General features: G+C 45.8%; 1 protein-coding gene across 4 annotated transcripts in view; it reads left to right on the plus strand.

Annotated features, from left to right (window-relative positions):
- The window catches only part of ANKRD42 (ankyrin repeat domain 42), a 40,280-nt gene extending 26,232 nt beyond the window's left edge, over nucleotides 1-14,048 (plus strand). For all 4 annotated transcript variants that reach the window (XM_030558449.1, XM_030558450.1, XM_030558447.1 and 1 more), the window contains 4 exons: nucleotides 46-215; nucleotides 807-933; nucleotides 6,157-6,319; nucleotides 10,998-14,048. In XM_030558449.1, the coding sequence (XP_030414309.1) occupies nucleotides 46-215; nucleotides 807-933; nucleotides 6,157-6,319; nucleotides 10,998-11,093 (556 nt within the window). In that variant the 3' untranslated portion in view covers nucleotides 11,094-14,048. The remainder of the gene's footprint in view (nucleotides 1-45; nucleotides 216-806; nucleotides 934-6,156; nucleotides 6,320-10,997) is intronic.
- Nucleotides 14,049-14,581: the final 533 nt, after the last annotated feature.

A 14,581-nucleotide genomic window follows, 5' to 3' on the forward strand; every position in this document is an offset into this window, starting at 1 on the left:
GCGTGTGTATTTCACGGGATATGAACTATTGACTGTGTTGTGCAGATTTGCCCAGCTGGCAGCTGTGGAGCTTTTGAGACGGGCAATGGGAGACGATTCTGATGAAGAATTAGATGACAACGATGTGAGGTTTTTTGACAGACATGGCGTGGAAGGGAGCACAGACACCACGGAAGATTTAATTCTGGATGAAGAAAAAAAAAGAGACGCTCGCAGTAAGTTCTCTCTCTCTTTACTGTTTCTTGAACAGGTGGGAAGGAATGAGAATTGTAGGACAAAATATTTTTAGTGGCAGAGTTTCTCCCTACTGCTGCAGAATCTTTTGTCAGTACCAATGAGCTTTAAAATATATTGTGGAAATCAAGAAAAATATTTTAATCATGGAAGTTAGAACAGGAGATAGACTAGATTATCTCTGGAAAGCCAGCACAGGATTGTTCCTTATAGTATTAGAATACCAGGGTTGGAAGGGACCTCAGGAGGTCATCTAGTCCAACTCCCTGCTTGAAGCAGAGCTAATCCCCAGACAGATTTTTGCCCCAGATCCCTAAATAGCCTGCTCAAGGATTGAACTCACAACCTAGGGTTTAGGTAGCCACTATGCTATTCCTCCCTCCCCTAAGCTACCCTCCCCCCCACTTTTTTTTGAGTGATGTGTCAGATACATTTAAAACTATATTTCTGTGAGAGACTGTTCGACAGTCTAATCGATCCCACTGCCAAAAAACATCTCCCAACATTCAGAAAACCCAGCATCTTCACGCACATACTCATGTTAGCTACCCAGAGAACCGTCTGTCTTGCAGTAAGAGCCTACCAAAAGATTGAAGAACTTCGACAACTTCTAGAAATTGCCTACAGCAACTACAAACAGCTGGGAGGAATAACTGTAGAGGAGAGAAAGAAGAAGAAAGAAGAAAGGGAGGCTGAAAAGTAAGATTCAATTAACTCTGTAACGTTTGTAAAATCTGTGGAGATCCATGGATGGAAGGAGCTAGAAGAGTACAATGTATTAAGTGTTACTTATTATTGTATTTATTTATTATGTTTCAAATGCAGCAGCTATGGTTAAAAAAACTTATCAGATGGCTACTAGGTCTAAAAAACCTCAGCAAAGGCATATGTGGGCTTATAGCCACTTCCATAATGTTTACCTAATTCCCCAGTCTCTCCTTACTGTACAGAAATGTTCTGTTAAATGCCCGGAGTTTAAAGAAAGTGCAATACTGTCTTGCTATGATTTTGAAATATTAAATGGCGGTGTCACTTTTTATAGGTTATTTCAACTTACTCCTGGACACCTGGTTACTCACCCAGAGTTTTAAAGGTGGTTACGCATTGCTCCACTCAGTGTCATTGTCAAAAATGACTTAGGCTCTTAGGATCCTATGTCCCAGGTGCGAAGCAGTGCCTAATTATCTTTAAAGTCTGGGCCTGAGTCCCTGCAGAGCTACTCTCTCTCTCTCTTTCTGTTACACTCTGTTGGCATCCCCGAGCCAATGCATCATTAGTCACTGATAAAAGATGTGTGTTTGGAAAGGAACTAACTTACAGCAAGATAGCAGGTGGACAGCAGGGTTGGCAGAGACTCTGTTGCTTTGTGGGGAGCAAAAGATGTCACCAGTGAGATTAGAAATATGACTCAAGAGATTGCTAACAAGATCCCTTTCAGCTCTAAGTCAGTGTTCAATAGTTAGGGTGAAATAGGCAAGCAAAGGAGCCACTGAGGCCATAGTTCATCCTAAAGCTCATAGTTTCCCCTTGTCAGCATATAGACTTGGCAACAATCTGGCTCCTTCTGTTCAACACTTGTCAGCAAGGCACTTGGCATCAGGATACCTGCCCCAGGTCTCCAGCCCCAAATATCACAGTGGCAGAGCAAGTCACTTATGGCCTGATTTTCAGACGTGCTGAGTATCTGCACTTCACTTGATTTCAGTGGGAGCTCTGGATGCTCAGCATACCTGACAGGCAGGCAAACTCTCAGTACTTCCTTCTATAAAATGGGGATAATACTTACTATATTTCTTCCATTTAAATTTACAGAGCCTGTGTGTTTCTAACTTACCCCAGCGTGATTGTGTTGATTCATGGTGGCGTGAGGGAGAACAGACTCAGACACGGACGTTACAGTTTGACATTAGACTGCTGGTCACAATAACGCTAGGATATGAAATGTGAATGTCTAAACTGAAAAAGGGATTGCTGAGTAGCTCTTGCTGCAGCTTCACCAATAGTAAACCACACACACATTGTGGTTCAGCTTTGAATCTCTTTCTTATTTGGGGTTTAGCTTTAGGCTTGGGAACAGTTTAAGGGAACCATCTACTGCTATGCAAGATCTGCCACCTGAGCGCCCATTGTTTAAGGAACCGGTTTGGAAGAACATTCTGCATTTTGTACTAACCCTTGGGTTCTGCAGTTGTTTTTCTTGTCTTGTTAGTTGTGGCCAGGAGCTGAGCGTGCAGCCTGCACATACTTGTAAGGCTCCTAAACCTTTTAGTAAGACAACCCATCAATGGCATTTTGTCTCTTTTGGGGATCCATCATTACCTCTGTTTCCCTCCTACTCCAGCCTAGCCTCCAAGGCCTCTGCTTGGCTTCCCGCAGCCCCACCTGTTCCTGTGGTACCCCTCCCCCTGCAGCTGGGTCGTGATTGTGATTCTTCACTCCCTGGCTCCAGCTGCTTCCTCCCTGCTGTTGCTGCCCAGGGGAAGTGAGAGCAGTGGGATGCAGGCAGCAACTGCGCAGAGGAAGGGGCCAGAGTCAGCAGCCTAGCTCTGCCCTGTGCATGCCTTGGAGGCACTTCCTCCACACTCCTGCTGCTCAGTCCCACTCCCCACGGGAAGTGAGAGCACACAGGGCGAGCAACACTTAGACCAGGGGTGGCCAAACTGTGGCTTGTGAGCCACAGACGGCTCTTTTACTGTTAAAGTGTGGCTCACAGAGCCACCCCACGCACCCCCAACTCTCCACCTACCAGACTGGCAGTGGGAAACTCAAGACCTCTGCCTTGCAGTGGGGAGGTGGGGTAGGGGATTTTGCTGAGCCAAGAGGGAGGGCTCGGGGCTTCTGCCCCATAAGGTGCATGGTCCGGGGCTTGGTACTTCAGCAGGTGCAGGGTTGAAGCCCCAAAACCCTGCAGGCTCTTGAACTTCTGAAGATTGTTGTATGCAGAACAGAGGGTCAGTAAGTTTGGCCCCTCCTGACCTAGACCCCTCCTACAATCTACTGTTTGGGTAACGCTGCTCTACAGGCTGTCAGGTCTGCTCCAGTGTGTGGGACGATGGTGCCCTCTAGTGGTTGGTCTTTGCTGAGTTAGTACTAGCCTACTGCCAGCTAAGGGCTATTGTCTTTCAGCTGGGGCCTGTGATGACAGCCATAGGTTCTGAGTGACTTATCACCCATGAACGTGATTTAGTCTTTACATATGTAACGCTTCTGCCAGGTGGCGTTGTTAGCAACAAGGGCCAGGTTTAACGTCTAGGCATTTCTCCTAACCACAGAAAATAGAACCGGCTTGAGCCCCCACCCAGCAATCTGGAAAACCAACCACAACCCCCAGCTGCCTCTAAGCATTAGTACTTCCCCTCTCACAGGCACAGAGTCTGTGTATAGCAAAGAAAACTTTTAATAAAAAAGGAAAAGGAACCCAGCATTAATTTGAGAGAACCCCACAATCAAAATTCAAAACGCCATGGCCATGGGCAAACACCCACCCCGACTACGTTGGGTGGTGTCCTTTGCCTCAGTCTCTCACCTTGTGGTGTGAAAGTCTGACATCCAAATGTTCCTCTAACATGCCACTCCTGTCTCCCTGCACCCCACCCACAGTTGCTATCCTTGGTCAACAAAGACCCAGAGTTCAGCGGTGTGTTCATGTGAGTTCACCTCCCACCCTGGGGTGGGGTGAGGGGAAGCTATGGAGCAGTGCCTCTGTGCTGACATGGCCACGGTTCACTCTGCTGTCACTGCCTCCTGCTGTTGGCTACTCTCTGTCACCACTGTCAGTCTCTGCCTCTGCTGGCCAACGTCCTGCTGCCACCACTCTCCACTGCCTCATGTTCTGAGGTTCCACCACTCAACCCAGCTCTCCGTGATGGCAGCAGGTAGTGGAGAATCACACTGCTAGAGCAGGCTGTCTTCCACCACACCCATTGTCCCACAGCCCGACTAAGGCTATGTCTATACTATCACTTACGTTGGCAAAACTTACGTCGCTCAAGGGTGTGGGAAAAAACATCCCCGAGCAACATAAGTTTTGCCGACGTAAGTGGTACTGTGCACAGCGCTGTGTTGGTGGGAGAGCTTCTTCTGACGACGCAGCTACAGCCGCTCGTTGGGGGTGGTTTTATTATGTCAACAGGAGAGCTCTTTCCTGTCGACATAGAGTGGCTGCATGAGAGATCCGACAGCAGTGCACCTGTATTGGTTCAGCTGTGACGCTGTAAGGTCTCTAGAGTAGACATAGCCTAAATGATTTCAGCTCCAGTGATCACAGAACAAAACAAGGATTCTCAACTGAGTCAAATCAGATCTATCTTTAAACAGTGGAGAGATGAGAGGAGGGTCAACTGGTGTCTAAAACTCCTGAGGGACAGCCAACATTACCAGGTAGAAACACCCATCCCAACTCTTTCTCTACTTCACTGGGATTTATCATCCCTAACCCCCGCTTAGCGAGTGAGGTTCAATTTAGGGTAACTCCCTCAATCAAGGGCAGGATAAGTACAGTTCTGCTGCCCTTTACTAGTACAATAACATTTCATTACTCCTGCTTTCAATACTTCAGTGCTTTCAATATAAATATATGCTTTCTACATAAATCCATGGTACACTCACATCTTGAATACTATGTGCAGATCTGGTCACCCCATCTCAAAAAAAATATATTGGAATTGGAAAAGGTTCAGGAAAGGGCAACAAAATTGATTAGGTGTACAGAACGGCTGCTATATGAGGAGAGATAAATAAGACTGGGATTTCTTAGCTTGCAAAAGAGATGACTAAGGGAAGATATGATAGAGGTCTATAAAATCATGAGTCATGTGGAGAAAGTGTATTTACCCCTTCACATAACACAAAAAACAGGGGTCATCAAATGAAATTAAGAGGCAGCAGGTTAAAACGAACAAAAGGAAGTATTTTTTCACACAATGCACATTCAATCTGTGGAACTCATTAGAGGATGTTGTGAAGGCCAAGACTATAACAGCATTTAAAAAAAAAAACCCAACCACCCCAACTTAGGTAAGTTCCTGGAGGATAGGTCCATCAATGGCTATTAGCCAGGATGGGCAGAGATGCAAAACCTTGATCTGAAGTGTCCCGAGCCTCTGTTTGCCAGAAGCTGGGAATGGGCAACAGGGGATGGATCACTTGGTGATTCACCTGTTCTGTTCATTCCCTCTGGGCCACCTGGCATTGACCACTGTCGGAAGACAGGATACTGGGCTAGATGGACCTTTGGTCTGACCCAGTATGGCCGTTCTTATGTAAAGTGATTTGTAACACACCGCTAGTTAAAAGTGATCACTTTGCCTTGGCTGCATATCTAGCAGCAGTAGTGCATCTCTGCAAATACGGTCTGTTCCTGAAGTCTTCTCCCCCCAGCTCATCACTAGATGTCAGGGGAGAGTTCATTCAGACCCAGCTTACATCTATGTAGACCTGGCTTCTTACAGCAGCAAAGAGCTTCTCTCTTTCTTCTCCCCATCTAGTGCTGTAGCTGAGTAGGATTCCAACGTAGAGTTCCCCGTACTGCGAGGTCAGGCACTGGCTAATGTGTGTAATGTTTCTCCATAGTCCCAAAGAGGTTTCACACTCAGAGCAGGGAACATGTCTCCCTCAAATTTTTTTATAACACAGAGCATGCTATTGGTGCTTAAATAATCATCTTCGCTGATAAAAGGCCACCAAGGGTTGGACTGTGGCCTTTCTGTATTTATGCTGGTGTTGGCAGCAGATGCTGGGGACCCAGCAGGAAGGGCAGTTTCAGGTGTATCATCCCCAGGCCCCCATAAGCTATCTTGCCCTGAAGCAGCAGGATAGTGCCTGCACCCTCCTTTTGGGCCACCACAGAGTAACAGAGGCAGGAACTGACATAGTTAACAGCAGTTCATCAGACTTGGCTTGCCTGATTTTTGTACTTGGCAGGATGATTAGAGAGCTGGAGGCCCAGCTAGAATACGAGCGAGTCCGTCGAGAGAAGCTGGAGCGTCAGCTGGATGAATACCGAGCAGAGACAAGCCACCTCAAAGAGTGTCTGGAGAAACTGCAGCTCACACCCACCATCTCTGGAGTGAGTGTCTGCCCTCAGGTGACTGCTTTGGGGAATGTGTGAAAACATGAAAAGGTACAAGGTTGATTAGCAACATATAGCTCAGTTGCCTAAAGACACCAGCAGCATCTGTTGTGTCCACCTGGGTCAGCACCTCCGAAGAGCAAAGAGGATGCTCAGACAGAAAGGATTGCTCTTCCTTACAGCCACCATTTGTAGCCGGACAGGTGCACAGCTATCTGCCTTGATGTTAGTATTGGTCATAGGCCTGGACCCAACCCCCTAGATATGAACAACATGGAACTCTGGTACATAATTGCCCCACAGGCTGCTTCAGAAAGTGCGGGGAAAAAAAGCCAACTCCCCTTCTCCTCAACAACAGACAATTATGTGGGAGCCCTGGCATATACCACAGAATCCATCTCCTTGCTACAGAACTCTGGTCAACAATCCCTGCTTTCTTCCCGCTCTTCCCCCTAGTTTCTAGCCCTGCAGGCAAAGAAAATCTTTCCCACAAAAACAGTATAAATCAGGGGTGGGCAAACTTTTTGGCCCGAGGGCCACATCAGGGTTCTGAAACTGTATGGAGGGCTGGGTAGGGAAGGCTGTGCCTCCCTAAACAGCCTGCCCCCCACCCCACATCCCACTCCCCACCCCAACTGCCCCCCTGTTCCTTGTCCCCTGACCACCCCCTCCTGGGACTCCCTGCGTCTAATCACCCCCCTGGGACCCCACCCCCTATCCAATCCCCCCTGCTCCCTGTCCACTGACTTCCCCGACCCCTATCCACACCCCCACCCCTGACAGGCCCCCCCAGACTCCCACACCTGTCCAACTCCCCCATTTCCCATCCCCTGACTGCCTCCCGGAACCCCCTGCCCCTTATTCAACAGCCCTGCTCCTCACCAGAGTGCTGGTGGCACAGTGAGCTGAGGCTGCAGGGGCGGGAGTACAGCAGGGGAGGGACTGCGAGCTCAAGGGCCAGGCAGGACAGTCCTGCGGGTTTGCCCACCTCTGGTATAAATCAATGCAGTGCTGTATTCTGGAGCACGTAGACAGCCTGCTACACTAGCTAAGTCAGGTGTGAACTGCTCCGATGTCTTAACTCTGAAGCCAATTATGGCGATTTAAATCTCACATTAACTATTTCACTAGTGGTTAGTGTAGCAGAAAAAACAAGATCATGTGTTTACTGCACAATCCCAAATCTGCCTTCTCAGGTAGCCAAAGCCCCAGCACTCCCCATTCGGGCAGCTTAAATCCCCAGCTTCCTCCCACCAGCTAAGAGGAGTTATGCATTTTCAATGCAACATTTGGCAAAGCAATGAGAACTGACCACAGCCACATACCCAGCTCCCACCTCTGCTATTTGGCTAAGGCGGAATAAAGTGCTCTCATCCCCGGGGACGGAAGGGCTAAGAACTATTCACTATTGTTTTGTGTGTACATAGCCTTGCCTGAAACTTGCCAGCAGAGTTCCACATATATCAATGAACCCCTGGTTTAATTCTTCCACTGCCATCTTCTGGCCAGAGGCTAATATTACATCACAATTGCAGTTCGGAATGTTCAGTTATTTTCTGTGTCACATTTAATTCATTATGGCTTCTATAGTATTATTTGTATATTATAGCACCTAGGCATCTGACGCATGGATCAGGACCCTGTGGTGCTAGGCACTGCACAGACATAGAACTAAGACAGTCCCTGCCTGAAAGAGCTTATAATCTATCTATGAGAGAGAGACAACAGGTGGATCCAGACAGATGGGGAACACAAGGAAACAATGAGAGAGTTTTTGTCCACATGGTAGTGAGTGGTCTCAACTCACCAGCACCCTAATCTTTGTCAAGCATCAATATGCAATTTCATGCTGGTGCCTGATTAACAGCATCAGAGACCAAGTTCTTCATTTACTCGCAAGGCAGATATTGCACAGACTGCAGCAGCAGCTTTCCCACACTGCTGTATCCCAGGCCTCAGCCCTAACTTTAAGCTGCCCACTGTTTCTCATGGTGAGACATTAACTGAGTCTCCATGGGCCTCTGTTGAGACTGGCAGCAAGACTAGGCAATTAAGAAGGAGTGGGTTTTATGTGGGTACTGTGACAAAGTTCCTCCTCTACTTTGGTGGGTCCTGCGCTTATTGGTGAATTTTCTCACCTCACAGATTCACCATGTGGGTCAGGAAACAGCCTAGAGACCTTCCCCTCTGGTAGAAACCACAGTCCAGGTCAATTCCTTCTGTGTCTGATCAGGAATTGGGAGTTTTGGGAGGAACCCAGGCCTGCCCTCTACTCTGGGTTCCAGCCCAAGGCCTTGTGGATTGCAGCTGTCTATAGTGCCTCCTGTAACAGCTGCATTACAGCTACAACTCCCTGGGTTACTTCACCATGGCCTCCTCCAAACACCTTCTTTATCCTCACTACAGGACCTTCCTCCTGGTGACTGATCATGCTTGTACTCCTCAGTCCTCCAGCAGCACCCTCACATCTCCTTGCACCTCTTGCTCCCAGCTCTGCATGCACACACACCACAAACTGAAGTGAGCTCCTTTTTAAACCCAGGTGCCCTGATTAGCCTGCCTTGATTGATTCTAGCAGCTTCTTGATTGGCTGCAGGTGTTCTAATCAGCCTGTCTGCCTTAATTGTTTCCAGAAAGCCCCCTCATTGTTCTGGAACCTTCCCTGTTACCTTACCCAGGGAAAGGGGACCTACTTAACCCTTGGGCTAATATATCTGCCTTCGATCACTCTCCTGAAGCCATTTGGCCTAACCCTGTCACAGTATACTCTCACCTGGAAATCTCACTCATGCCACAGCCACCAATGGCTATAAAATTGCTCCATGTCTGTGTCCAATTCTATGTCCCCTTCAATCTCACTATGCCACAGGCCCCATTGGTAACTGAATTCACCCCACTGCATCATCTGCATTCATAACTGTCCCATTTCTCGCTAACCGCCATAGTTTCTATCTCAGAGAATCCCACATCTCTTCAACTAGCTTCTCTCAACCCTACTCTCTTCATGACTTCTTCTACTCCCCTCATGCCCTCCCCGTGCCTTCTTCTTCATGGCTGCTTCCCCACTTCTCTCCCTCACCCATGGCTGCTCCCACACACTGCCCCAATCTTTGCATCCCATCTAAGCTCCTCTCCTTGCCTGCTGCCCCCTCCTGCCAGTGCTCCTGAAAAGCCACCACTTTCTGCTTCCATGACACAACCCTGGGGCATGGGCTAGGACACCAGCTCACCAGGGAGTTTTGGGAAACCTGGGGCTACTCTAGCAGCTGTATCAGTCCATTTAACTCAACGCAGCTACATGAGGGGTGTATTTTACTCTCTTATATCAGTTCTCTGAAAGGGCACAATTGAGCTGCAGTTTAACAGGGGTAGCCACTTCAATAGCTTCTCAGACAGGGGAGCGGGAACTACTTCTACTGAAGCAGATAAATTTTTAAATCCACCTCTGTACCAGACCAAGGGGTCCTTTCTGGTTTTACACTGCTATGACTCTGCCTCTAACCCACATCAGAGGTGAGTGATTGAGCTTTCATCTTTGGAATTTCCCATCTCCTCCTGCTTGGCTCCAGAATTAAACCAATGTAGATAGCAACAGAGACAATCCCAAATACAGCAGTAAACCAGGACAGCGTCGTCCGACCCTATAAATCTTGACATGCTGTACCTTGACTAAAGTACCACATTTGTATTATCCATAGCCTCATGAATCAAAATGTCAAAACGCTACCCATGAAATTGATATTCTTGCTAATATTTCATTTTGATATAGACCTGACTCAACTTTCAGGGGTATTTCACGCTCCACTAACTTTGAGGGGCTGGGTGAATGCGCTGGTTTAATAAAGATGGCTTAAGGCCCCAGTTCTATTTCAGTCTCTGGGATACGCAGAGATAATGCAATCTCTGAGCGCCACACAAACGTCCCTGTTGCCCCCACTCAGCAATAGACCTTCTCGCTTAAAGATGAAAAAACAAACAAAAAAAAAAAAGGTAATTTTTGAGGAAATTCCCAAATGCCTATAATATTTTAAGTGCCTCTAATGAAAAGAACAAGCTTGGGTTTGAAACAGACTTGGTTGTTAAGGACAAACACCAAAGTATTAATGATGTTCAGAATGAAGTGTTATATCTGTGGCACTTACAGTATACTCTGCAGCCTTCTTGGTGCCCTGCGGTCAGCACTGAACCATACCATAGCTGAAATAAAAGTTCTGTTCAGTTTGCATAACTACACTTTTTCAAGTCTTCAGCCCTCTCAAAACACATGACAGGAGCAGAAAGCTAATCATCTATGAGCTGTAGGTGCATCTATCCCAGAAAGGGAGTGTTGTCTAATAGGGAGGTGGCACCTCTATCTGCTTCATTCCTCACCTTAGGCAAATAGCAGGGTGCAGGCAGATCAGATAAGCTAGTTAGTGGTGAAGACATTGCTGGCAGGGTGGCTGGAGGGAAAGAAGGAAAGAAAAGTGAGATATAAGAAACGGGTCATTCCAGTGGCTTGTTTTCTAAACGACAGGCAAAATAACCAGGTGTTAGAATAAGCCATGATCCTGGCTATTACTATATCTCTTATCCTGTAAGACAGCATTTTGGGACTGTTCAAAGGAGCTTGTGGTTTAAAATCCTTCCTTGCTAGGGAAGCAGGTGTAGGTGAGTGACTGCAATTTAATGGCTTTTATATTCTTTTTTTTAGGAAGGTGAGGCTGCCTCTGATTTAGGCAAAGAGAAAAAGAAAATGAAGAAAAAGCCACCAGGCAGCCCAGGTGGAGTGTTTGTGAGACGATACTGAGGCGTGAATGGAGCGTTGCTGGTTTTTTTACATCCATCTTGTCAGACTGAGTGTTAGAGAAGGGCGATCGCACAGGAAATGCAGTGCTCTTTAACAGTGACAGGACTGGGACATCTCAGACAATATTGCCATGAGCTAAACTCATGCCAAACAAGGGTTACCTTTTATTCCTGTCCGAAAGTTCTCTATATAAGTCACATTCTGATATTTCACTAGAGGGAGTGGAAATGTTATGTAATAGCACTGGTAGAAGGCAAGCCTCAAGATACTACAGAAGTGTGCATATAGTATATTTGCAGCTTAATGTTGTATACCACGTATGGTTTCTGATCCTTGTAGTTTTAACTAGCTATGTACCGGGTTCTTTGCTTAAAGATAAATCTTAGTGTGGAGACACACTCCGTTTCTGAAATGGTGAATGATTTTTTCCTTTCTGTACTGGCACATGGTAGTGACTGGTTAGCTAGTCATAGAGGGTAAAGTTTTCAAAAGCATTTAAGTTCAGTTTTCAGAAGTGAGCTAGGCTCCTAAGTCCCCTTGACTTTCAATGAAAATTAGGCACTTGAGTGCCTAAATCACTTTTGAAAATTTTACCCATATTTTCATCATATACTCAGAAGATAGAGACTTAAGTACTTTTGCAGAGAGTTGCTCTAACTGAACCTCCAGACCAAGTATTCTTGTTTATCCGAACTCTTCCATGTCCTTCACTAAGACATGGACATTGACATCTTTCATATGTCACTTATATGAAAATAATTCAAATGACAGAAGGAAAAGAGATGGGGCAACTTAAGGACAATATATACATGCTACAAATATCTACTTGTGTAAATAATCAGGCTGTGCCAACTCCTCACATGGTCATCACTTAACAGCAAACTTCCTTATGCTGATTTCACTGCATGAGGAATAAGGTTTCAGTTAAAGGGGAACAAAGGAGTTGACAGTTTTACTATCCAGACCACTCAGAACCAAATTACAGCTATGTAAAAAACACTGATACCAACAAGACCAGATCAGTCTGAGGAAGGAGAATTTGGCCCTTAGTTGTGACTGTGCTGCATTTGCAATACTTTATAACCTAAGTGTCACATAAAGTAGCTATACTTCCAAATAAATCAAAACATTCAGAGAACAATCCTGACTTTTGGCTGGTCTGTACAGAGGTATTAAATAAGCTCAGATTTCACTCTACAAATGAATTAAATTGTAGGAGGAATATGCTCAAAGAGGCTCTTCCTCACGATCTCTTGTGAAAATCCTCCCATCAAACTGAACGGAAGGTTAGGGTGATTTCCCTGCATTCGAGGCAGTTCACTTTTCTGACTGATCACCCGGGGTTGACATTACTTTTCCTGAGGGGTCATCAAAATACTTTCAAAAGAGAATTTTTTTTGCCTTTTGAACATATCATATTACATCAAAGGGCAGGTATTTTCCAAATATTTCCTGCAGCCCTCTAGCAACCCTACAACCTATAGCCCCCTCACCGAAACTTAGTGTCCAGTTTTTGGCTTCTTATACTATTACTAATATACTTAGAATAGTTTTCAGGAATATATAAACCACACACACACAAGCACCCAGCAAATCCATTTAATACTGCAGTGCTACCTCCTCCCATAGTTACAGTTAGGAGAAATCAGCTTTGTTTGAATGGGAAAACAAATGTATAGGCTCCAGTCCCTAATGTCTGAGGATATACTTGCCCTGGATGCAAGGTTCATCACAGCCTAAGGGGAAGTTTTGGGGAGAGGCCCTTGTGGCATGTAGCAGCAGCATGTCAGGAAAATACACCATAAAACATGGGCCCCAAGCATACAACTTGCTGCCCAATGACTCATGTTGGCTTCAACACTTTGCTGGAATGGCCATTTATTTTGCAAAAGTAGGATGAGCAGTGGAAAAAGACCTTTTAAATTTAACTCAAGCCCTCCATATACAAAGATTCTGCAGAATCAAGGAAGAAATAAGCCAAGAAGACAACTCTGAAAGCTCATGGAAGCTGGTGAATAAAATAAAAGTTCTATGACAGAAAACATACAATAATCAGACAAAGTTCCAAACAGCTAATGCTCCCTAGATCCCAATTTACCTCTGCTGCCATTAAGCCCAAGCTTGCCATCAGGCTGTTCTCAAAACTTACATTAGTTTTAATAAGAGTACTGCACATGGAAATGACATATTCCATTCAACAAACCTATACTCCCAGAGTAGGAATATACTCAATTCCATGCCAATAGGGAAGACTAACACATGATTATGAAGGGGGAAAACAAAGAATTAAATAAAAGTGTTGCTTTTCACGTGAGAAACAGTCACGTACGGGGGAGAAACGTTTAAGGAACAGGGGGTGGTGATTGCTCTATTTTGAGGATTCTTTCGGTAATAAAGATTATGGGCCAATTTCAGAGAAGAGTCTAACTTGGAGTAACTTGCCCTTTCTTCCAGATGCCTTAAATTCAGATTCCCTTATGCCCAATTCAGACATGTAACTATTTTTCCTTACAGTGTGTCTGTTTGGCAGATACCAAATCTTAAAGCTGATTAGCCATTACTGAGGAGCAGATAATAGCAGGGGGAAATGCAACTCCTGGGTTCTACCTATTGAGAGCAAATGAATCATGATCTGTGGAAGAGAACCGCAGATGGCATATCTGGTGATCACCACAGCCATTTTTGGTGTCAAATATTTGTGTAGTATTCATCACTGCAAAGAACCCTATATGGATCAGTTAGAGGTGGATGCTGCAAATGGAATGGTTGAGGTACACTGGAAGATGAATACTATCAATAGGGGTCTACCAAATTCACGGCCACGAAAATCAAGTCATGTATCATGAAATCTGGTCTCTGGCTGCACAGTCTTAAGGGAGAGTGGAGAGCAGTGGCTGCTGGCCAGGCACCCAGCTCTGAAGGCAGTGCTGCCACCACCAGCAGCAGCACAGAAGTAAGGCTGGCAATGCCATGTCACCCTTATTTCTCTGCTGCTGCTGGTGAGGGAGCTGCCTTCAGAGCTGGGCACCCAGTCAGCAGCTGCCACTTTCCCGCCGCCCAGCTTGAGGCGGCATAGCTGTGGAGTAAGGGTGGCAGTACCATAAGCCCCCTACAACAGGCTTGCAAGGGCCCCCAGTTTGAGAAACACTGCGGAGAAACCCGCTATATGTTGGTCACAGCATAAACATCTGCGAAATTTGCTATTTATGCCATGAACAACCTGCAAAAAATGTGTGACTGTTCTGTGATTTAAGTAGACCCCCTAACTATAAATATGGTGTTTAGAATAGGCTCAAGTGATTCTCTAAAATCTTTACTTGTAACACATCTAAACCCATCATACAAAGGGGTGAAAAAGTAATTAATTCTCTCAGTACAGAACAAGTACAAGGAAAATACATAAATAAAGTCGCCTAAGCTCTTAGGAGAATAACTATTCTTACTGCAAGAGGTTCTCAGTTTTACAAATTGGTAAATTGTACTCAAAG

Source organism: Gopherus evgoodei, chromosome 1 (assembly GCF_007399415.2).
Source record: "Gopherus evgoodei ecotype Sinaloan lineage chromosome 1, rGopEvg1_v1.p, whole genome shotgun sequence".
In the NCBI taxonomy this organism is placed as follows: Eukaryota; Metazoa; Chordata; order Testudines; family Testudinidae; genus Gopherus; species Gopherus evgoodei.